General features: G+C 42.7%; 1 protein-coding gene across 1 annotated transcript; it reads right to left on the minus strand.

Annotated features, from left to right (window-relative positions):
• Positions 1 to 8,959: 8,959 nt before the first annotated feature.
• Positions 8,960 to 23,351, minus strand: LOC308666683 (carboxymethylenebutenolidase homolog; the record flags this gene model as incomplete). Its single annotated transcript, XM_081325577.1, has 5 exons — positions 23,096 to 23,351; positions 20,611 to 20,718; positions 15,989 to 16,131; positions 13,350 to 13,441; positions 8,960 to 9,145 (listed from the first exon to the last, which is right to left on the minus strand). The coding sequence occupies exons 1-5, from the start codon at positions 23,308 to 23,310 to the stop codon at positions 8,960 to 8,962; spliced, it is 744 nt and encodes a 247-aa protein (XP_081181703.1). The 5' UTR covers positions 23,311 to 23,351.
• Between the last annotated feature and the right edge of the window lie 1,663 nt (positions 23,352 to 25,014).

Below are 25,014 nucleotides of genomic sequence, written 5' to 3' on the forward strand. Positions count from 1 at the left end.
TAATGTGGTTGCACTTCCACATGCAAGACTAATAAACAATCTGGAACCCCTCTTGGACCCCCAGTTCCTAGTCAAAGTGTTCAATTTTTATTTGTCTTTGTTTTCACCTATCTTAATTTCAGTCACCAGTATCTGGCTAAAAGCTTAGTTGACATCTTCAACATAGAGAGAAATGACTATTTTCTCTTCTACTTTTTACAAAAATCAACCCATTTTTGAGTTCATGATCTTCCAGCATACAGAAAACAAACAGTTTGCTCAATATATATCTACTATAGATGCTGTAAGCAAGTGGTTTCTCCTTTGTATAATATACCGTATTTTCTGGCGTATAAGATGACTTTTTAACCCATGAAAATCTTCTCAAAAGTCGGGGGTCATCTTATATGCCCAGTTGTCTTATACGCCGGAAAATAAGGGTACATAAATCAATCAAGTGCCCCCGTTCTTGCAAAGCAACTTCAAGCCTCCTTAGTCCAGTCCCCCCTCCAATGTGACCCTCCCTTCCCACCCCCAAGAGCCTCTAAGCCCCTTCCCCTCCCCCTTGCAAACGCCAGACCCTGGGAGCGGCAGGAAGCCCCTCACCCTCACCCAAGCGGCATCTGAGCATAAGCAGAGCACGCCCTGCTACCCACTATCTCTCCCGGCAGCCCAGACAGTGGTACTTGATGGCCTGGCACCCCTCTCGCCCACAGACCACACAGCAGCCCTCGCCAGCTGGCTTCGGCATGGCCGCCCCAAGCCCGGCTCTCCAGCGTGTCTTCCGGGCCTGCCTGGCCGACCACCTCCCGGGCGGGGCTTGGCTCCAGACGTGGCGGCTGCTCCGTCTGCAAATGCTATCTCAAAGCCGGATCGCGCTCGGCCATGCAGGCTGCTGAAAGGCAGGGACTCGGAGTTCCCGCGGTGGTTGCGGCTTCTGGCGTGCCGTTTGCAGAGTCTGGCCTGGAAGAGCGTGTCGTGTGAATGCAGCTCTTGCATGTATTCCAAAGGGTGGGTGGAAGGAAAAGCCCCTTTGGGCTTCAAAAGGGTGGCTTTGCACCATCTGCATCAGACGGGGCTGAATCGGGCTTGTGTTGCAGCCAGATTTAGCCGGAGGATAAAACATACAAAGAACAGTTGCTGGAATTGGGTATGTCTAGTCAAGGGGTAGGCAACCTTGGTTCTTTTATGGATCGTGGACTTCATCTCCCAGAATTCCTGAGCCAGCCAGGAATTCTGCGAGTTGAAGTCCACATAGCCATGTTCCAATATCTCAGGGGCTGCCCCAAAGAAGAGGGAGTCAAGCTATTCTCCAAAGCACCACAAGGCTGGACAAGAAGCAATGGATGGAAACTAACCAAAGAGAGAAGCAACCTGGAACTAAGGAGAAACTTCCTGACAGTGAGGACCATTAACCAGTGGAACAACCTGCCTCCAGAAGTGGTGAATGCTCCAGCACTGGAAGTTTTTAAGAAGAGACTGGACAGTCATTTATCTGAAATGCTATAGGGTTTCCGGCGTATAAGATGACTTTTTACCCATGAAAATCTTCTCAAAAGTCAGGGGTCATCTTATATGCCCAGTCGTCTTATACGCCAGAAAATACAGTACTTTGAATGGCTGTGAAAAAGAGTAGATGTGGATCATTTAATTTTGGTCACCAATCAAAGCATCTCTTTACTCTGCAAATTTCTTTTGCCTTTCTTATTTTAATCCAAAAAGGAATGCTGATTGGTATACACTCTATAAAGGGCAGGTTTTCAAAAGAGACTTCTTTTTCTGTCTATATTACCAGTGATCTTTTCTTTCAGTGTTACAAACTACCACAGTTATCAACAGAACTGTAGTGTATGCAGCTAAAGCATACACAGGCTGTCAGCACAGCAGGGGGCTGGACAGCTCCAGGCGATAACCGCATTTGGCGGGAAAGCCTGGTTTGAACGAGTTTGACAGCCCCAGGCTATGGCCAGCTCTGGCGGGAAGCCAGGGTTTAAATCTATTGGCCACCTGCACTGGCGGGAAGCCCAGGTTTGAATCCATTGGTTGGTATTCACCTGGGCAGGTATAAAGGTATGCCAGGTAACCCCCTTTCCCCAGCCTTGTTCCTGACCTCAATAAAGAAGTTATCACCCAGCTGAGTGTCCGTCTCTGTGTACGACCATGCTACATTGCACTGGCGACGAAGGTGGGATTCTGCCCTGGACATCGCTAGCCGCGGAGGAAGCCCCATCGGCAGCAGCAACCGAGAAGTGGCAGCACTGGATCAGGACACAGGACGACCCGAGACAGCGAAATGGCACAGCTGGGTCAGTATCCTCTCTTTAACAGTACCCGTCCCAAAGAGTGGGAGGCCTTCGTGGGACAGCTGGAGTGCTACCTCCGGGCGAACAGGGTCAAGGATGACCACCAGAAAGCGGTGAAGTTGCTGTGCAGCTGTGGGATGGAGACCTACCAGCTGGCGGTCGGTCACTGCTCACCGGACGACATCAACACCATCAGCTACAACGAACTGCTGGCCAAGCTGACCGAGCATTTCTGACCGGACACGTCCGAGATCGTGTGGCGGTATTGTTTTGAGAAGCAGGACCAGCGTCTGGGTGAGTCCGCCAAACAGTACATGGCCGCCTTAAGGCAGGTAGCCTGTCTCTGCAATTTTGAAAACCTAGAAATCAGGCTACGGGATCGCATCATCTGCAGCCTGAGGGAGCGGAAACTGCGGCATAAGCTATTCGCCAAACAAAAACTGACCCTGAGAGACGTCCAGGAGGAGTTCCTAGCCTGGGATGCGGCAGAGGAGTCCGATACGAGGGCAAGCGGAACCATCCACCAGCTGAGCGGCTGCAGTGGGGAAGAAGGGTCAGTATCCGAAGTGGACCCCATAAACCGAACCCCTCGGCCCCTCGCCACTAACCGAGACAACCCGAGGGAAGCAAGACCGGCAGCAGCGGATCAGAAGTACCAGGACTGCAGGTGCGGAGCGAACACCCCCCGGACTACCCAGTTCCCTGGTTGCAGTGCGAACCGGCCCCGGTCTACCCAGTACTGTGGCTGCGGGTCCCGGTCTACCCAGCACGGCGGCTGCAGACAACCCCAGTCTACCCAGTGTTCCGGCTGTGGCGCGAATGGCCCCCGGTCTACCCGCTGCACAAGCTGTGGAGGACAGCATCCCCGGTCTACCTGCCATTTCAAATCAGTGAAGTGTCGATCGTGTGGGAAGACTGGGCACATTGCGTCGGTCTGCAGGAGCAAGCAACGGGACAGCCTGCACGAAGTGGAAGCAGAGTTCCAGCCTGCTACAGGTACCGGGGAGCGGTTGCAGAGACTGACGGTCAGCCACACGAAGGGACAGGCGGCTGTTTGCACAATGGGGGGTCCACAGACACTCACCCCGAAAATAAAATTAAGGGTGAAGCTGCAAGGGGTCCCCTGCACGATGGAACTGGACTCGGGGTCGGCCGTGTCAATCGTCTCTGCCAGAACTTTTAAAGCAATTTGCGAGCAGAGCAGCCAGCGGGTCCCCTTGAGGTCATCCAGACTGACCCTCTCTGACTTCCAAAATTCACCGATAAACATTCGGGGGGAGGCATCAGTGATGGTGCAGTACAAGAGGTTCTCGGGCAAATTGAACGTGTTGGTTGTTGAAGGGCAGCGAACCAGTCTTGTGGGGTTGGGGTGGTTCAAAGCACTGGGCATTGGAATCACCGGGATTCACCAGACGCAGAGCTGCCGTTCACTTGAAACTGTCTGCAAAGAGTTTGCACATGACTTTGATGAACAGTTAGGGAAATACACAGGTTCCCCAATTTCCTTTAAGTTAAACCCCCAGGTCCAGCCCATCAGAATGAAGGCTAGGAGAGTTTGCTTTAAAGCACAAAATAGAGTGGGAGCTAGACAAGCTGGTAGACCAGGGGGTGTTAACTCCGGTTGATGGAGCAGAATGGGAAACTCCCATTGTGACACCCCTCAAAGCAAATGGTGAGGTCCGTATCTGCGCAGACTATAAGGGGACAATCAACCGAGCCCTGAGCGCCCACTCCTACCCGGTCCCCGCAGTCAGCAGCATCCTCGCGTCCCTGCAAGGTGGGTCAGTGTTCGCAAAGCTGGATCTTGCACAAGCTTATCAACAGCTACCGGCCGACCCGGAGGCTGCTAAAGCACAAACGATAGTCACACACAAGGGGGCATTCTGGGTAGACCGGCTGCAGTTCGGAGTAAGTGTGGCTCCTGGAATTTTCCAGGAGGTCATGGAAAAAACTCTCAAGGGGATACCAGGAGTTTGCCCATACTTTGATGACGTCCTAATTGCAGGTAGCTCTGAGGACATTTTGGCAGACCGCCTGAAAGCTGTGTTGGGAAGGTTTAGGGCTGCAGGCTTAAAACTCAAGAGGGACACGTGCAGGATTGGGGTAACAGAAACAGAATTCCTAGGGTTCAGGATTGATGCTCAAGGCATCCATCCCTCAGCATCCAAGGTTAGGGCAATCAAAGAAGCCCCAATTCCACAAAATAAGGCAGAGCTACAGGCATTCCTGGGCCTGCTCAACTTCTATCACACTTTCCTGCTACACAAAGCAATGATAGCAGAGCCCTTACACAGGCTGCTAGACAAGCAATCACCCTGGAACTGGTCTGCCACACACACGGATGCATTCAATGCACTAAAAAACCTGTTAGCAGGAAATGCCACAGTTACACACTTCAGGGAAAACAAGCCAATCTGCATTGCTTGCGATGCATCCCCTTATGGGATTGGGGCCGTGCTCAGCCATGTAGAAGAGGATGGAACTCAAGCCCCCATTGCATACTACTCCAGGACCCTGTCAGCTGCGGAGAGGAATTATGCCCAGATAGATAAGGAGGCACTGGCAGTGGTCGCAGGAGTAAAGAAGTTCCATGATTACCTGTATGGTAGGGACTTCCTAATATACACACACCATAAACCACTATTAGGCTTGTTCACCACAGATAAACAGACACCACAAATTCTGTCACCTAGGATGCTACGCTGGTCCATTTTTCTGTCAGCATACGCCTGCAAATTGGTACACAGGCCAGGCAAAGAGATGGGGCACGCAGATGGCCTCACCAGACTCCCCTTAAGGGATGCTGAGCCAGACCCAGCACTTGCTGCCCAAATACTGGCTATCCAAGAGCTGCCAGAATGCCCCCTCAATGCCAAAGACGTGGCCACAGAGACCCCCAAGGACAAAATCCTGAGCCAGGTGCAATCATGGGTAAGCAGTGGGTGGCAGGACAAATCACCAGGGCAAGAGTTCATTGCTTATTTCAACAGGAGACATGAGCTTTCAACCCACAAGGGGTGCCTGTTACGGGAAAGTAGAGTCATAATCCCACAAGGCCTGAGAGGTAGAGTCCTTCAGTCACTGCACGAGGGCCACCCAGGGGTGGTAAGGATGAAGGCACTGGCAAGGAGCTACCTCTGGTGGCCGGGGCTAGACAAGGAAATAGAGGGGTTAGTAGCAGGGTGCTACACGTGCCAGAGGTCACGCCCCGAACAACCACATGCACCAGTACACAAATGGGAGGAAACACACACACCATGGTCCAGAGTGCACATAGACTATGCGGGTCCATTCCAGGGCCACATATTCCTAGTAGTGGTAGACAGCCATTCTAAATGGTTGGAGGTGGTGCCTGTGGGCAACATGACCTCAGCAGGAACCATTCAGGCACTAAGGGGGCTGTTCACAACCCATGGACCTCCGGATGTAATTGTGTCAGATAATGGAACGCAATTTACCTCATCGGATTTTCAGGTGTTCCTGAGGACCTTGGGGATTAGACACGCCACCTCAGCCCCCTTCCATCCGGCCAGTAATGGGTTGGCAGAACGATTTGTACGCACCACTAAAGATGCCCTCAAGCGCATAGTCCAAGGGGAATGGAAGCAACGACTGGCCACCTTCCTTCTTCACCAACACTCAACGCCCTGCTCCGCAACAGGCAAAAGCCCAGCAGAACTCAGATGGGGTAGACGCTTGATAACAACACTGGACAGGCTCCACCCAGACAGAGTAGTAGCGGACATCGGGACCCCAAATATCAAAAAAGTTTTCAACACAGGCGATACCATCTGGGCAAGGAACTATAGCTCAGGTCACCCATGGGTGCCAGGGGAAATACTGGACCAAACAGGCCCCCTGTCATACAATGTAAGGGTGGAGGGGGGACTACTGTGGAAAAGGCATCTGGACCAGTTAAGGAAAAGGGCTCCTGAAAGGGTCTTGGGGGACACTCTTGGGTCTGATGAGGAAGATGAGGAGTCATTCACACAATCACCCAGGAGGGCTACCAGAGGGTCACAAGGGCAGGTCTGCTCCAGGCAGGAGACCGGCAGTGGGGACAAGCCAATATCTGACCCAGACGGAAGAAGGTCACTGCAATACCAACAAAACAGCCCCTCAAACCCCAGCCACACAGAATCCCCTGGAACCACAGCACCCACACCTACACACCACGGACCACCACCCCAACAACCAGGAAGGGCAGGAAACAACGAAAATGCAAACAGCAACACACCTCCGGGTGAACCAGTCCTAAGGAGATCAAGCAGGGCCCACAAGGCTCCAAGCTACCTCTCTGATTATGTACGGTCCTAAGGGGGGAGGAAGGTGGAAGTGTCAATAATATAATAAGATGTAAATAGTGTATATAGGTATGAGGGTAGGAATGGTAGGGGGGATAAAACCTCACTATGGGGGAAGGGTTGTAGTGTATGCAGCTAAAGCATACACAGGCTGTCAGCACAGCAGGGGGCTGGACAGCTCCAGGCAATAACTGCATTTGGCGGGAAAGCCTGGTTTGAACAAGTTTGACAGCCCTGGGCTATGGCCAGCTCTGGTGGGAAGCCAGGGTTTAAATCTATTGGCCACCTGCACTGGCGGGAAGCCCAGGTTTGAATCCATTGGTTGGTATTCACCTGGGCAGGTATAAAGGTACACCAGGTAACCCCTTTTCCCCAGCCTTGTTCCTGACCTCAATAAAGAAGTTATCACCCAGCTGAGTGTCTGTCTCTGTGTATGACCACGCTACATTTATTTATTGATTGATTGATTTATTAATGGGACTTATATCCCGCCCTATCTCCCGAGGGACTCAGGGCGGCTAACAACAACAAAAATTAAAGGTCTCTGTACAGTAAATTAAAATTAAAAATTGAAATAAATTAAAGATTAGAGCTAAAATTGTAAACATAATTAAAATCCCTGTCAGTCCAGGTCAGCCAGGTGGAAAAGGAGTGTTCTGAGGCCGCGGCGAAAGGACCGGAGATCTTGGGCCATCCGAAGCTCAGGGGGGAGCTGGTTCCACAGGGCTGGCGCTCCCACAGAGAAGGCTCTTCCCCTGGGGGTCGCAAGCCGACATTGTCTAGCCGACGGTACCCTGAGGAGGCCTTCTCTGTGTGAGCGTACTGGGCAATGGGAATTCGTTGCAAGAACCATAGCTGAACTAAAACAAATTGCTGCTGCTGATGCTTTGTTTCGGGTGTCAGCCAGAGGGAAGGTGTATCAAAGCTTCAGTAGTTGAGAAAATGCTGGTGGATGAGATTGGAAAGTGAAAATCTACTTCAAAGCCATTGAATTACTTCTCCTCTGGAGCACTAAGACTATTCAGCTAGCTTTAGAAAGCATGTTCGATTAAGAGAGTTTCTTGGAAATCTTAATATAATTTGCGCTGAAATTAGATGGGTGAGGAATCTCTTGGAATACAAACTGCCAACCAGAAATATTTGCATTTGCCTTTCTGAAGACAAATTGCTGTAGTAGGCTATTCACACCATGATTAAGTTTTATTTAGTTGCTACCTAGTTTTTTTTCACACATTACTTGTGAAATGTTTACTTATAATTTTCATTGTAAGCTGCAAACAAGTAGATATTTTTTAAAAAAAACAAAATAGTAAATGAAAGTTAGAACTTGATTAAGTTAGATTGATGGACTGTCAGATTATATCTCATCTCCGCATACTTTTAATGAACTTCTACAATTTACAGCTGGTTATACCTCCATCTGCCTGGTAATGAAAAAAAAACTTTCTCTTTTTTTGCAATATGTTTTATTTATTTTTTTAAGTTTACAGTTCATAAGTGCTTAATAAACAATGTGCTGTCTGGGTCTTATCTTAATAACATGTAGTAAAAAAAACTTTCTCAAAGTCAGTGTGAGAAAATAATTTTTATTTGGATATACAGTATATTATTTAAGTTTTAGGTCAAATTATATCACCAGCTCAAGTGTTCCTAATTTAGTTTTAAAACTCTCAGCTTTCCATTATTTGGAGAGAGAGAAAAAAATTACAAACTTCTTATCCCTTTGGTGTTTTTTTTAAATAGTGCCTTATTTTTTACTTTGCGCCTTTTTAAAAAGTTTGTCTCCTCCATCTTCAAAAAAGATTGTATTTATAGAATTATATTGCCTTGGAATTAAACAAAATTTAATTTGAGATGAACTCTAATTTTGAATGCAATGCTTTATATTGCATCAGAGATAAATAATTATATTTCTGTTATCACTGATTAACTACCACAAAGCAGGACGTAGGGGAGAAAGATTATAGGGACAAAGTGTATGTCTTCAAGGTGATGTCTAATTTGAGTCTAGACCAGCACAAGCAAAGACATAGAGAAAATTGGATATTTGCAGCCCAGATATTATAGTGGTAGTAGAACTAAGACCCAAAGCTAAGTGTATAAATGGTCAATATTTTTACACAAAGATAACACAGTATATAACATAGGAAAGATCTTCAAGTATATACAATTTTCCATAGGAGTAATGGAGTAATATGATAATGAATCTATTAATGACAGATATTCTATGGTTATTATTGCCATATCTTTCAAATGCATTTTCCCTTCTCCAGATTCTAATAGGCATCCCTACAATCTTTACAATAACTTTTTTTTTTAAACAAATAAAGGACATTTTGTTGTGGAAGTTAGGGGACTATGGGATATATTGCTTTAATACATAATGTATCTGTTCAGCCATTGTATTAAATCCATTCTTGCTTCTTCAGCATATGGCACATCTTCAGGCTTCATGTCTTCAGGCTTACACTGCGCAAAACCATGAACTTGTCCAGGATATACTTTAATTTTATAGTTTACTGTACAATATTCTGTAAGTTTTTTCTCCAGCAAAGAGATCTGTAGCAGAAAAAATATATTACATATTTACAGTAAATTTTAACATTACACTTTTAAAATTATTTGTTTGCATATAACCTGGATTCTTTGACAATTTTGCTTAAACGTCAAGGCTACCTGAACTGAAGTTAAGCAGTACTACTTTAAATACCATTGATCTTATGACCTCTGACTTTTTTTAATCATATCCAAATAGGAATATGCTTTCTGCACCTGGTGATAATGCAGTTGGACAAGATGCTCCAAGAGATCTCTGACAGCTTTGGAATTCTTAAATTTAATTCCTCAAATAAAATTGCCAGCCTGGGACCCTCATGCAATGTAGTCAAGGATTCCACAAGAAAATATGATGAATAGCAGTGATTGTGCTTTAAAAGGAAACCAGGAAGTGGCTCTCCTTCTTCCAACACTTGGGAAATATGGGGTACATATGTATCAAGAAGCCAGGCGGAGCTGGAACTGAAAAGGGTAGATACAATCCTATGCAGTGGTGGGATTCAGCCAGTTCATTCCACTTTGGCAGAAACACTAGCTAAATTTTTGTTGCCTAGGCCCAGAATGGACTTCCAGAAGCGGCATCCACACAGAGAACCAGTTCACATATTTGAATCCCACCACTGATCCTAGGGCATTTTGGATCCTTGTATAACAGGAAGATGATGGAACGTCAACACTCTGGACTCAGTCTATATGATAAGTACAGGTAGTCCTTGGATTACAGTGGCAGTTGGGACTATAACAGCTAAGCAATGTGGTTATACAGCACAACCTCACTGTTGTGGCCCCAACCCCGTGACTGTCCTAACCCAGGAAGAGGACTCTGAGGATGATGGGGAGGAACTGGCAAGGCCTCCCTTTCCGGGACCCTCCCCTCTGGCAAGGCCTCTGTCTCCATCTGAAGGCCGAGAGGAGCAGTCTGGGAGTAGCCAGGCTGGGACGGAGCTTGAGCAGCTGCAGCAAATACAGTCTAGTGAAGATGACTCATGGCTAGACCCTCGAGAAAGACGCAGGGCCAAGCGTTTGCAGCAACGTAGGATGAGAAGGAGGGCCAGGGAGTAGCTGAGTCATTGAGCCACACCCCACAAGGTACAAAAGGGGGTGTGGCTGCTCTCAGAACTTTGTGACGAACAATTAATTCACCACAGCTTCTGGTCACGTCTGTCAGATTTCTCTACCTGTGTGAACCCTGGTCTGGATTTCGTGACTACGCTTCTTCATTTCTGCTTTTGGGTTTGTTTGTCTGGACTTTCTTGGAATTACTTGTTGGCAGTTATCTCATGTTAGTGAACTTTTGAGATAACTAGCTTATTTTTGGCTGACTGTGGGTAGCTTGCTGCCAAGACTTTATCGGACAGCAATTATATTATAATATAAAGAATTAACCCTTTTGTTTCGTACCTGCTTGTCTGGCTGTTTGTACCTTGAGGGAGGGGGAACAGAACACTGACATCCGCAATCCTGGCAGTCCCTGTTGACATTGTTAAGCAAGGACTGTACAGGTTTTAAATAAGGACCTCACATAATTGTATTGTGGGAAGAGATGCTGAAAGCATGTCCCAGTCAAGTAGGCAGGCAGGCACTGTAATGTATTGGGCTTGCTTGTTAACACCACGTGGTAACGGCTGGTAGGCTGCTAGAGCAGAGAGCTAGCTAACGGCTCTCAGCATCTCAGACAACCCATCTCCAGCGCTGCAATTGGTTGCCCCTAGGCGGCAATAGGTTGCTTCAAACCTATTGGCCGCCGCCTAGGGGCCAGGGTATAAATTGCTGCATCTGCAGCCCTGTTCTCTAGTTCAGATCCTGCAAGCAATAAACCATGATCTTTTTCTGAACTCACTCACCTCGTCTTCATTCCTGTGCAACGAACCCAGTAAACAACAAGTACTATGGAGTATGGGTAGGTGCTGTTGGTGAGTGTGATGAGTACCTGTGGGTGGATGAGTACCACAGGCAAGCACTGCACATCTTGGGTAGGCAGATAGGTGCTCTGAGCCAGCACTAGTGAGTGGGGGGGTGTCAAGTGAGCCACTACAGAGAACAGGCAGAGTAGCAATAGCACTTAGACTTGTATATCGCTCCAGAATGCTTTACAGCACTCACTAAGCAGTTTACAGATGTCGGCACATTACCTCCAACAATCTGAGTCCTCATTTTACCAACCTTGGAAGGATGAAAGGCTAAGTCAACCTTGAGCCAATCAGGATTGAACTCCTGGCTGTGGGCAGAGTCAGCCTTCAATACTGCATTCTAATCACTGTGTCGAGCCCTTCGGGTTCGACATACTTACCGGGAGAGGGATTCAGCCGCAGCCCGCAGCCCTCAGCAACAGCAGCGGCCACGCCCACACTCGTCAGCTGGTCGGCGGGCGAGCTGCCGTGCGACGCCGAGAGCCCAGCCGCTTCCAAGCTCCCCAGCTGGTCGGCGGGCGAGTAGCCGTGCGACGCCAAGAGCCCAGCCACGCCCACGCCCTCCAGCTGTCCGGCGGGCGAGCGCCGGACCCGCGGGCATGCTGCGATCTGAGAGGCGGCTGAGGGCGGTCGTGAGTGGCTGCAGGAAGGCTACGCCGGGGCAGCCAGCCGGGAGATGGTCCGCGCCGGCACAGTCAGCTGACAGGCGGGCAGAAACTGTTACCGGGGCTCGTATCGTTCAAGCAGCTGAGAGGCGGCCAGGGATGCCCGCTGATGGTCGCGCAGCTCGGTCAGCTGAGCGACGGCCCAGAACAGCTATGGACGCCCGCGGAAGCAGCACAACACTTTCTGGAGCTGACGACGGCCTGGCGGTTGTGGCTATGGGCGATGGTTTTACAGACCCGGTGGCTGTTACTTCGGGCACGCCGGCAGCGACGCGGGGTGCTGAACAGCTGCGCCCGGACCTTGGGGGCTGCCAAGGGGTTATGGGTGTGGTGCGGGGAGATGCAGTGGTGGCGGGGAGCACGCTCAGGATGTTAGGAGGGGGGGTGGGCTTGTACTTACCTTCACGCTGGGAAGCACGGTGCCGGTGGAGGGAGCTGGGCGTGGGTTGAAGGAGTAGGGGGGTGGAGTATTTACACAGGCCAGGCGGATGCTGGTCTGCACGGGGGAGGGGTGGGGCCTAGGGGTGGGGCTGCTACCTAGTTACAGGTTTGGAATAAAAGGTGCGTTGAGAGCGTGTGGCTCTCAACGCTGACTTTATTAATGCTTGGAGATCCTGATATTAAAGGTGCTCTCTGTAGTCATCCGTACTTCGTCGTGGTTTTTCCTGAGTGCCTGTTATTCCCGGCGGAGACGAGGGTTTGACACACTGTACCGCTATGGCTCCATTCTCCATGATATTTGGGGACTTTTTGGAAGAAAAAGCAATGGTTTTTCATTGACTTTGCTTGTAGGAATCCAAGAGGGAAGCTTGCAAATGGTGATCGTGTGGCCACTGGATGCTGCAAGTTGGTTGCCAATTGCCCAAATTGCATTCATGTGACTGGGATGCTGAAACGGCCACAATTTTTGAGGACAGTCATAAGTACCCCTTATTCAGTGCTGCCATAACTTTGAATGGTTGCTGAATGAGTGATCCTAATCAGAGGACTACTAGTAAAAAGTATATAACAGAAACATCATAATTTTTTAAATCTGATTGTTTTGAGCAAGCCAAACTCTGAACGTCAAGTGTAGGCAGCCTAATAATTTTCAGTCTTTGGAAAAGGGGCGCATATACAGAATGATATTGTACAATTAATACCTCTGAGCACACAATGAGTAGAATACATGCTTTGGAGTAATTGCACCTTGTATTGCAGGGGAGGTTTTTAGGAAAATCTCACATTTTAGCTATCTTCTGCTTGTAAGCATTTATTTTGTCACTGACAGTCCTGTTCCTATTAAAAAATCTACTCATTATTATCCTTGCTGAAAAGCATGTGGACAGGAAAATATTAAATTGATTTCAAATGATTTCTCCCTCTGTGCAGAAATTCCCTTCTTCCACATAAACACAATGTACCATGGGTGAGCAGTTGTTTTCAGCTGGGGCTCCAATACCACATTAATTGCTGCTAGGTAAATGTTCCCACTGGTTATTCTACAGTAAGAGCCGACACATTTTTCAGAATGATTCTTAAATGAAAATAAGGATCCCCTGCAATGCTTATACCTCATTTCCACTAATTCTCTAAGTGTATTGCAGAAATATCAGTCATAAAGCTATTTAGAATCTGAAAATAATTATTTACCTGTTCAAGAGAAATGGTGTGATCTTTCTCGCCAAAAATGAAAAAAGTAGGATTCAGTAAATTATATCTAGTTTCAGAATCTCTAATAATTCCTAAAAGAAGAGAAATTACATTAAAACTACATTTTTTCCAAGGCAAACTATATAATTAGAGGATGAATACTCCATTGATCTTAATTATTATGTTATTTGATGATGATGCAGACATTTTAAAGTATAATTGAAAAATATAATAAAAATATAAAAATATTATTTGAGACTCAGGTGGTTCTGCAGTGATTTATGTGGGTACAGTTTCAATATGAGCTGCAGGGCCAAGGACATCTTATATATATACCTTATTTATTGATTTTGAAAACAGAATTTAGTGACAGTCAATTCCTGTAATTTCTATGATTACAGGTGTGTCCCCAATTCCTAGAATGTACTAAATTATATAGATCACCTGCCATAGTCCTATTAAAAATGTATTATTTTCTCTGCAGTGCATCCAAGATACCAGTTCCCTTTCAGGATTGCAAACCTGCACCAGCTTGATATGTACAAAAAGAATTAAACTTTGGGCCTTCAGTAGATTGTTTCTGCAATTATTTGAAGAGCGTGAGTTGTAAAATATATTTACAGACTTTGGGGCATATATTTGGTTTCTAAAGGGCATACACTCTTCACAAATCAAACCACCTGTGGAACAGTCTAAAGAAGCAGTGTGTACTATGCAAATATTATGATGCCCAGTCTTGTATTGAATCTACAAAAAATAATAATTTCAGCCATCATTTTACTTATTTGTATTTGTCATTTATGATATAATGATGAAATAAACCACTTTTATAAAGATTTCCTATCTATCTGCTAGTATTTTTATTTGCCAGGGGTGATCAGTGAGAAGCTGTTCATATTTTTGGCATAAATAGATGAAAAATTATTATAATAGCATTACATTGAGGTAAATCAAATGAACTATTTTTGTTACTTGCAATAAGACTGCTTCTGTTATTTCCACTTTTTGAAAAGAAATATCAATAGGCTAGCCAAAGGATACATTCCAGTATATACAACATAATATTTTGCATGTTTACTTCCCCTTCTCTCAGATAAACACACATACAGTAGGATATTCCCTTGGACAATACCTGTGCTTATGCTGGCTTGACATGATGGTAATCTAAGATATATTCCCTAACTATACCAGTCCTTTGCTGCCATACACTCTTGCTTTTATATTTCAGAAAAGCACTTGTTAATGGGTGGGTCTTTCTGAACATCTCTGTGTGTGTGTGTGTGTGTGTGTGCGCGCGCGCGTGCGCACACATGCACACGTGCATGCACGCATGTTGTTGGGTTAGGGGGCTGTGCAGGTTTTTGAGAGCTTGGGCCGAAGCCTTTCAACTTAAGTACCCTTGAAAAACAGTGAGACAACCCAAGAGAATATCCTACAGTATATATAGCTAGTCCTTGACTTACAACCATTCATTTAGTGTCCATTCAGTTACAACAGCACTGAAAAAAGTGACTTGTCTATTTTTCCCAGTTATGAGCGTTGCAGCCTCCCCATGGTCATGTGATCAAAATTCAGAACCTCGGCAACTGACTCATATTTATGATGGTTGTAGTGTCCCAGAGTCATGGGATCACCATTTGTGACCTTCTGACAAGCAAAGTCAATGGGGAAACAAGATTCAATTAACAACTGTGTTACTAACCTAAACAACTGCAGCGATTCACTTAACAACTGGGGCAAGAAAGATCCTAAAATGGGGCCAAACTCACTTAACAACTATGTTGCTTAGCAACAGAAATGTTGGGCTTATTTGTGGTCATAGGCTGAGGATCACCTGTATGATTATTGGGGATAAGGAGAAGTAAACATTCATAAGATTATGTTGTATATATTTGATAATAAAACAGGAATGTATTTTTTTTTCATCTTACTGAATTTTCTTAAGTTTTTCTGAGAAAAGTGGAAATGACAGAAGCAATAAAATCTTGGGCATTTTCCTTCTTCCCAGGAACAAAAACAGTTCGCTGCTTTACAAAAACATACAAGAAAAAGTAGGAAGCAAAGAAAATAGTAGAGTAGAAAATAGTATTTTTTTATTTTTTTTAAAAAAAGCATTTCTGCTGATTTTAAACGATCTTCTATTTGTAAGGCAAGAGTTAGAGCCATTACGTTATGTCAGAACACATGTTTTTTTTAAAGGAGCTTTTAAAAACATGATCAGCAGGCTGTCAATGACTCAGCTGAAAGAGTGTTCTTTGTGAACTGTCCAACAAATTGCAACAGTTACCTCAGGAACAAACTGAAGCAGGTTATTTGAAATGGATAAAAGCTTAAAGGAGACATAACATACAAATGTGTACTTCAAAAGTGAAATATAGCAGAAAAATGCAACCTGAGGTCTCAGACAGTGAGTAGGGATGATAACATCCATTTTTGCCTTCCAGAAGAAATTGTGTGCCTGTCTGGTAATGGGGCAATTAGACAACATATGTAGTGTAGATATGCCCCTTGTTTGTGAGAGAGACAGAAACAGAGCATTCAGCTTGTAAAAGTTCTTAGTGCAGTTTATCCTTACGAACAACAATTTAATACTGTTCAAATATTTAGAAACTGAAAAATTAATAAGCGTCCTTCGTTACCGTAGAGGGAGACTCCAGCCTTTAATTTGGGATTTGTTAGCATCACATGATGTACAGCCATTCCACCCCAGGAAAATCCAACAATACCAATCTTGATTGCATTATACTGCTCTTTTAAATAGTTCAAGACCATATCAACTGTCCTAAAAAAAAATGAGATGCATAAACAAAAGGAGTTAACAAACTCCACGGTTATCAAAATATATCTTCCCTACTAATTAAAAACAATTCTTGTAAAACATTATCCACCCAGGTGCTGGTTTCTTACAAGGATGACAATACATTACCAAGTCCTCAGAATGGATTTCCTGAAATTAAATGCCAGTTGTGAACAACCTATTGTTGCATTTGATATTCATTTACAAATAAATGCACCAATGACAAATACTTTATCATATTCTAGAAAGCTGAAACCCACATTAATTGAAATTTTATAACCTGCACAACTACAACAGAATGTTGGAGTCTTATTATCCCTTTGCCCTGTTTAATCACTTTTATAGAAAATTAGGTTTTTTTAAACTGTTCTTCTTCCTTTACTTTGGGAAGCTTCCAAAATCTTTGTGTTCAGAGAGCCAAAGAGCAAGGATAGGTTGCCTTGGTACTGGAGTATGTCTTAATTTGAGTTGAAGGTGGCATATTATGAAATGCCTTGCTCATGCCCCAACCTGCTACTTTTAGGTAAAGGTAAAGGTTCCCCTGCACATGCGTGCTAGTCGTTTCCGACTCTAGGGGCTGGTGCTCATCTCCGTTTCAAAGCCAAAGAGCCAGTGCTTATCCGAGGACGTCTCCGTGGTCATGTGGCCGGCATGACTAGATGCCAAAGGCGCACGGAACACTGTTACCTTCCCACCATAGTGGTCCCTATTTTTCTACTTGCATTTTTACGTGCTTTCGAACTGCTAGGTTGGCAGAAGCTAGGACGAGTAACAGGCGCTCACTCTGTTACACGGCACTTGGGATTCGACCCGCCAAACTGCCGACCTTCTGATTGACAAGCTCAGCATCCTAACCCACTGAGCCACCGCGTCCCTTATGCTACTTTTAGCTATCATTAACTGCTCATGTCCACTGAATTCCATTCCATTCTAAAGGAATTTTAAAAAATGCAAAGTATCCAAGAAAGGTGTTTTTCAATAAACACAATTGGCAGAATTCTGGTCTACAGATTTACTTGAAAAGATGTCTGATAAAATCCATTGTTTGATAAGCCAAAGTACTGAACTACTGTTTTACTATTACAGACATATTAAAATGTTAAGAACATGACGTATATTTTTGAACTTCCAATAAAATTTATTTTTTTAAAAAATAATTTTTTTAAAAAAATGTCTTGGTACTATTTTAAATCTTTATAAAGATGCCTATTTTTAACTTGCATAATGAAGTTTCAGTGGATGCTGATTTTGGTGATTCTGTTGCATTAAGTATAAGATTTTAACAATAGAGAGAGAGATTTAAAATCACTCTAGGTTTAAAAAAAGCCATTAAGTGAATATATTGTATATGCAAACAAGAAAGGAGGAGAAAGATAAGAGAAATGGAACTACAGTATATATATTTTTTTCTACATTCAAAACAATGCAATACAGGTAGACCTCAACTTACAAAGTTTGTTTAATGGAAAAAATGAAAAAAGTACATTGTGACCATTTTTCACACTTATGCGTTGCAGCCTCCCCATGGTCACGTGATCAAAATTCAAAGGCTTGGCAACTGACTCCTATTTATGATGGTTGCAGTGTCCTGGAGTTATGTGATCACCTTTTGCGACCTTCTGGCAAGCAAAGTCAATGGGGAAGCCAGATTCACTTAACAACCGTGTTATTAACACCTGCAGTGATTCACTTAACAACTGTGGCAAGAAAGGTCATGAAATGGAGCAAAATTCACTTAACAAATGCCTCACTTAGCAACAGAAGATTTGGGCTCAATTATGGTCATAAGTTGAGGACTACCTGTATGTGTGGCTATATAATTTAGAGGTAATTTTTTACATGAAAACATTGCTTGCATCATTCTTCATCCAATCACTTAGTTAGGTTGTACAGTTCACCAATAAAAATGGTATAGCTTCACAGAGATATGTAAACAGGGGTCCCCAACCTGTGATCCATGGCCCACTACCAATCTGTGGCCTATTCGCAACTGGGCTCCACAAGTGGCTGGGTGGTGGATGCCTGTTCATGCCCACGCACAACCCCACTCATGTGAGAGTCGCAGGCCCTCAGAGCCCAACTGTGCAGGCCTCACATGACTGTCACAGGTGCTCTCAACCCCACTCACGTGAGAAACCTACCCTTCCCACAAAACTATTCTCTTCCCCCCCTCTCCTCCCTCCGGGCCACCAACCCGGAAAGGTTGGGGAAACTCTGATCTACAAGTCTAGATGTAACTTGCAGCACAAGAGTAACACTAAAAATCTCTAGTGTGTGATATATTTTCATTTCCCCTATATATGCAATCTTAGACAGGTAGTGAAGCACCATTCACACATTAGATCACAGCAGATGTCAATACTAACCTAACCAATCCTGGGTGATGCATAAAATGCACAGTAATTGGATGAAGAAAATATTTTGGAAGCAGATGAACAAGAGGTTTGTATCTGAGTGACTAACGAAGAAAAATGATGGGAGAAATATTGGAGAAATGTGTATAGAAATGATAGTTATATCTTCCAGAACTGAAATAAGAACTTTAAATATTGATGTTGAATAATGATAAAAATGATCTCATGATTGTTGAGAGAATGTTGAATGCTTTAGGCGTGGGTGGCATATCAAAGAGCAGTTGTGTAACTTATTTAAAGTGAAGATTGCATCTCTGCCAAATGATTAGAATAATGGCATTTTTGTTATACAAACAGAAAAGAAAAAAAGTGCAAAATCTACTGTGGGATTAGTTTATTAAGAGTGCATGGCAGAGCATGTGGCAAATATCTGACTGAAAGTGTGTAAGTGGTGACAAAACAAGACTCTGAGAAGCACTGTATAAGAGAGGTGTATTATACCAGGAAAGGAATGTAGAGATTTTGTTTCTCAGCAGCCTACTGAGAAGTGCATAAATATCAACATTCATTATATACTGGTAGTTTAGAGAAAGTATACTGTATTATAATAAGAATAGTAGATTGAATAATGGGCCATTTCATGAGACGAGGGAATTGAAGATTGGTTGTTAAATATGGTAAGAGTGCTATGTGGTAGAAGACCATATGTGAGACTAAATGGAATACTTAGTGAACAGATGAATATTGAACATGGAGTAAGACAAGGATGTGTATATCCCTTTGCCTGTTTAACCCACCTATGCATGAATGGATGTTTGTTTTGATGTTAGAGGTGCTAGAGATGAATGAATGTGAATGAATCTGTGGTTGATTGACCTCTCAGAAGAATGGCAAGTTAATGTTAGAAGCATGATGGATCTGAAAATATATTTAAGTCCAAGTTGTTTGTGTTTGACAATGGAAATGGAGTAAATTATCATAAGCTACAAAAAATGGTGAATCATTAGATCAAGTAGATGAATTGCTGCCCAGGTACAGTAACCCCATCCATAACCGAATGTTTATTAAGGATGATGTTTTTACATGCAGTGCTTGGTTCCATGTGGTACCCATTCTTTTGTGAATAGTGTATTCTCAATATTGCAGAGCGAGATAAAAATCTTCAGTGCAAAGAAGAATAAATCTGTTTAAAGCAGTTGATTGTATTTTAACAACATGAAGGTGAATCCTTTCTTATATGTAGCATGACATTGTTTTTTTCCTCCCTTTCTATGGCTTAATGGTCATTTTTCTTCCATGTCTCAAATGTCAAAGGTCAACTTGTTGTTGCAACTGACATTCCTGTCTTGAGAAATTCTGGCTTCCGTTGTGTATAATACACTGACGTAGTTTGGTTAGATAATGAAAATGATCAAAATTACAAAGTAGATAAATGAAGAAAGAATGAATCGGCCAAGGTAAAGGAGAAAAGCACAGAAAATCATGGTTGAACGCAATCAATGAGATCCTGAACAAGAAAAATTGAGACGTTTATACAAGAAAATGTAATGTAGGAACTGGTGTACAGATATGGTGGAAGCGAAGAGAGTTTGCAAAGATAGAGTGAGGTGTATTGTTAGAGTGAATTGTATTGGTATAAATTAGGTTTATAATTCCTTTTCTCTTTATTTGCTTTCTTCTACTACTTAATCTTTTTCGGTGCTTCACCTAAGGTGCTCAGCAACTGGTCTGCATTTGAATCAAAAGTGTGGAAGGCTGGAAGGGATCTTGGAGGTCTTCTAGTCCAACGCCCTGCCCAAGGCAACATTGTTTAATCTGAAAAGAAGTTGTATGATGGTATGCAAGTATGTACGTATGCTTTGCTGAATCCAATGTAAATGACAAAAATAAATAAATCCTAAAGCTGCAAAACATTGATCCTTCTTTCACTTGTTGTGAAGCTAATGCATATATTTTCTTAAAGGGTATCAAGGCTGCAATCTTCTCTCCCCTGCTCTATGCTTGCCTTTCCATTACAAATATTTTTCTGGCTTTGCTTAATTAACATGTTTTCCTAATCAGACACATACTGTATCAGTTGCATTTACTTTTAAATAAATACTAATCTTACTTGTCCACTTTCGTGGGATCTCGATCCTTCAACCAGTCTCCAAAATTCTGCCAATGATCATTAGGTGTCCAAGGTACCTTTCCCAGAAAAAAATCTGGGCAGATGGTTCTGTAGAATATTGCATTAATAAGTTATTTGAAGGTTTCTGTGACAGTTGAATTACCAAGCTATCTCTTTATTTTTCCTTTTTTTATTTTTCTACAATACTCTAAGTTATCTAAAACATTAAGAGTGTTATTCATGTCCAATCAACACTATACAAATATCATTGCATTAAAACAATATGTATGGTATTTACAACAACATAGAAACAACACACACACACAAACATGTACAAAACACGCTAGGTCTTAAGAAAGGAACAAGCATGAAGAAGATTAGGTAGATATTTATTAAATTTGTATACTCCTGACTCTCAGAAACTCTATAAATTGTTAAAAAAATGTAAAAACAAAATATTAAATTTAACCACTAAAAATGAAGTTAAATAATACATTTCTAATTTTTAACATATCCAGCAATTTTCTTACTTAGAAGGAATTTCCACTAAATGCAATTAATCTAATGCTTAGATCAGCATTTCTTAAACCTTTTTCTCTCAGGAACCTTTCCCACTTTCAAAAACTACAGAGGACCCCCAAAAGAGATTTTGTTTGCATGGGTTATATTGTATTAAAAATTAAAATGAACATATTCACAACCATTACCACTTCTCATGATTGTTTGATGGGATTTTAATATTGTATTCATTTTAATATTGTATTCTTTTCAAAGGAAGGCTGCCAAATAATTTTGCTTTTGTGAACCCATGAAAGGGTCTTGGGGGACATCCAGAGTCTACACTTTAAAAAAAACTGGTTTATGTAATCTCTTTATGATTGCAGCTTTAGTGGATATATTAATAATAACATGCATTAAGCCTTTGCATTATATTTGGACATAAAAGAGGTCTATTTCCTGGCAAGCAGCACCATCTGGCTGGGAGATTTTGTTAAACTTCTTGGTCCCATCTATGCAGGTGCAATATATAGGCATGATTCTGCCAACATTAATTTTATTTTAGTGGGGGAGCTGTAAATATAATAAACATTTTGTTGGAAAAGGAAGCTGAATGGTTTTTAAAACAATTATTTGGGGTTGTTCTTAGAGCTCTGGTACACAGTTTGGCCTCTTGAGAATGGGAATGAGAGGATGACAACAGCCTTGGTTTGGGGTGACAGCTATGAGGAGTCTACACACATGGATCCAGGATGGCTCCTGGTTTCAGAGGAGTTCTGGACAATGTCTCAGTGTAATAGACTACCACAATAAGAAAATTGTGTGAATGCCCCAAACAGAGATAAGAGTTTCCTTGAAGGATTGCCTCATGGCAATAATGCTGGCAATATGTAGCTATTGTTCCACCCTTACTGCATCTGCAAAATACTAAGCTGTGTCTATTTTTAGAATATCCCCATCAATTGTGGGGAAGGAGAGTCCTAGGGAACACTTACAGGTCTGCTGCGTGGACTGCGTGGGCTGTTCTAGACATCTTTTATATACTGTAAGTCCTTTGGATTTTCTCAGAGATGGAATCTGGTTGTATTGGTTCTATGGAGTTACCCAAGGAATTATCTGGGGAAGAGTTTGTACCTGTTGACTCTGATGAAGTGAGCAGACTCCTTGGAACCGTGAGTTTGGCCATTTGTGTTTTAGATCCATATCTCTCCTAATTGATTAAAGTCTTTTAGGAGATGAACTGTCATTAGATTCATGCAGAGATGAATATTTCTTTGCAAGAGGGATAGGTTTGCCTGCCTTGAAAGAACCAGATCTCTTCCCCTCCTGAAGAAGCCAGAACTCTAGATGGTATGGTGCCAGACTATCTGCAGAACTGCTTGTCTTCAGTCTTCTCTGTCCATCCACCAAGGCTAGCAAGGAAAATACACCCTGGGCCCCTTCCCTTAAACACTATTATCTTGTTGGATCCAGGACTCATGCCTTCTCTGTGGCAGTGCCTGCCTTACAGAACAACTGATAGCCTCAACTCTATTTGCCTTTCCTTGTGCAATAAAGAGCTGGCCGTTAAACATGCTCTGCTGGCTGAGGTCATTTTACTGTCAGTTGAAATTGCTATTTACGACATGCCACCCTGAGACATTGCTGTAAGACTGCATAGTTTAAATAAATGATTACATGTAGGCTTAAAAAAAAATTAAAAAAAAATTGCTACATTCCTGCAGGGCAGTGTTGATTACATAAGCTAAATAAGAATACACATATCTCTATTTTCTATCATGCAATTTATTCATACTTTTCAATTAGGTCTACTATATCTGAGCTGAAAAATATGACTGACACTAGGCAAAACAAGTGCCTGTGTCCCTTTCCTGCAGTCTAAAGGCTGGTCAGACTGTTGCAGCACAGTTATGGTAGTCCTCACCATTTATCGCCACCCTCACTATACATTTTTTACATTCTTGGAATAATAGGAACCCATGCTTACGTGTATCCATTGGAAGCAATTATATCAGCAACATATCTAGTGTCTGGGAATTGCCACCCAAATATGTCATGAACCAAAATCACAGCTTTGTTTGTATCAGAAGCAGGTTGACAAACATATGCTTTGATGTTCTGAATTTGCACTTCCTGTCCACGCCCTTTATAATTCTTTCTTCTTCCGATGTCATATTGGAAAGGCAACTCTCCACTGGTCATTTAAAAAAGCTGAAAGAGAAATGCAATAATTAGTCTTAATCCCCACAAAAGCCATAACAACACCAAAGATGGGAACAGAAAGAAAAAAATAAAATGAAGCCTCACTGACACTTATGTGACTTTTCAGATTTTGTCTTTTTAAAGGAAGGGAACAACTTCTCTCACCAGGAGTAGGAATCAGCTACTCCCAAAAGTCAGTGAAAACCCTACAGGATGTTGCGTCTGACAACTCTACTTATAAGGAGAAGAGTTGGAATCAGCAAAAAAAAAAGTTAATTAAAATGTAAGTAAAGCAAAAAAGATAAATCAGCTGAAAAATGAGAGCTGGTCCACAGAACTGCTGAGAGTCAGAGATGGCTAAATGAATAGCATCAACATTATCCCCTCCTGCAATTAAGAAAAGAAGCCAATGCAACATGAAAGGATAATTTCCTAGCCACGGCCTTGTATCCAACTCTGTTTCCATTACATTATTAAAAATGGGATTTTTCCACTTCCTTATTGCTAAACGTAGCCCAAGTTTGATGGGTAAGGCTTTCATATTTCGTTTCAAGCTTTGCTATTAATTAAAAAATAAGAGCCAGAAATTTTGGATGAAATTTTCTTCTGCATAAAGATTCTGTGCAGAGATCTTTTGTTCTAAATGACACTGAGAATCTTCCTTTCTTGACTGTTCTATCTAGTTGTATTCAGATTATGATTGATTCCTGATAATCAATGGCAAAAAATATTTATTTTAAAAAGAATTGATAGTGGCATTGGTTGAACTCATTTTCACAATGTAAAGCATTATAGAAACAGTTCAACATGTTTTCTAGACATAAATCTATGCCCTGTATACCAACACAACACAAACCCTCTATTGGAGCATCTTAAAAGTTCAGAAAAGTTTTTCTTTGTTTCCTAAAAGCTTACCGTACTTGTATTTTTTATGTTCCATAATGCTGCTCAGCAAGACTATTTAAAAGAAGAAGGCTCAAAATAGAAAAAAGGATGTTCAAAGTACGAAGTTTGAAAATAAAAATCCTTGGAACACTAATACATTCTGTGACCAAAACAGATGCTAAGCTATACAGAAAAACTGTTAATTTTGATCCAATAATAAAATCGAATTTTGAAAAAAAAATCCTGTGGAAATGGGGTAGCTAAGAGCTTTTAAATATATGTTGGTGGTACTTCAGATTAAGAGGATAAGCAATTGTGGCGATAGTCATAATAATTATCACTGAAAAATCTATTCAGCCTCAAAGAAGATGCCAAATAATCTTCCAGGCAAGTTATAATTAATCTTCAGCATGTCAATAGGTCCCCTCTGTTAGCATTTCTGTGTGAATAGCCAGAGGGAAGGGTGTATCAAAGCATCATCATTCAGAAAACACCTGAGACTGGAAGATGAACATGTTCTTCAAATCCAATGCATTACTTGTCCTCTGATGCATAAAAGATTATTCAACTGGCTCCAGAAACAAGCCTAATTAAAGAGAGATTATTGAAAGACATGCACGTAACCCACCTAAAATTATATTGCAGAAAACATACCGGTAGTTTGAAAAGAGTACAAACTGCTAATACAAAGATGGAGTGATGCTGAAGACAAATTACTGGAGGCACAACTTTGTTTAATGTTTGTGTAAATATTAACTAATTACACATACTTCTGCAATGAAGCCTTTCAATTTCATATTTATTGTAAACTGCTTCCCA

This window comes from Vipera berus, assembly GCF_964194415.1.
Source record: "Vipera berus genome assembly, chromosome: 3".
Taxonomy (NCBI): Eukaryota; Metazoa; Chordata; class Lepidosauria; order Squamata; family Viperidae; genus Vipera; species Vipera berus.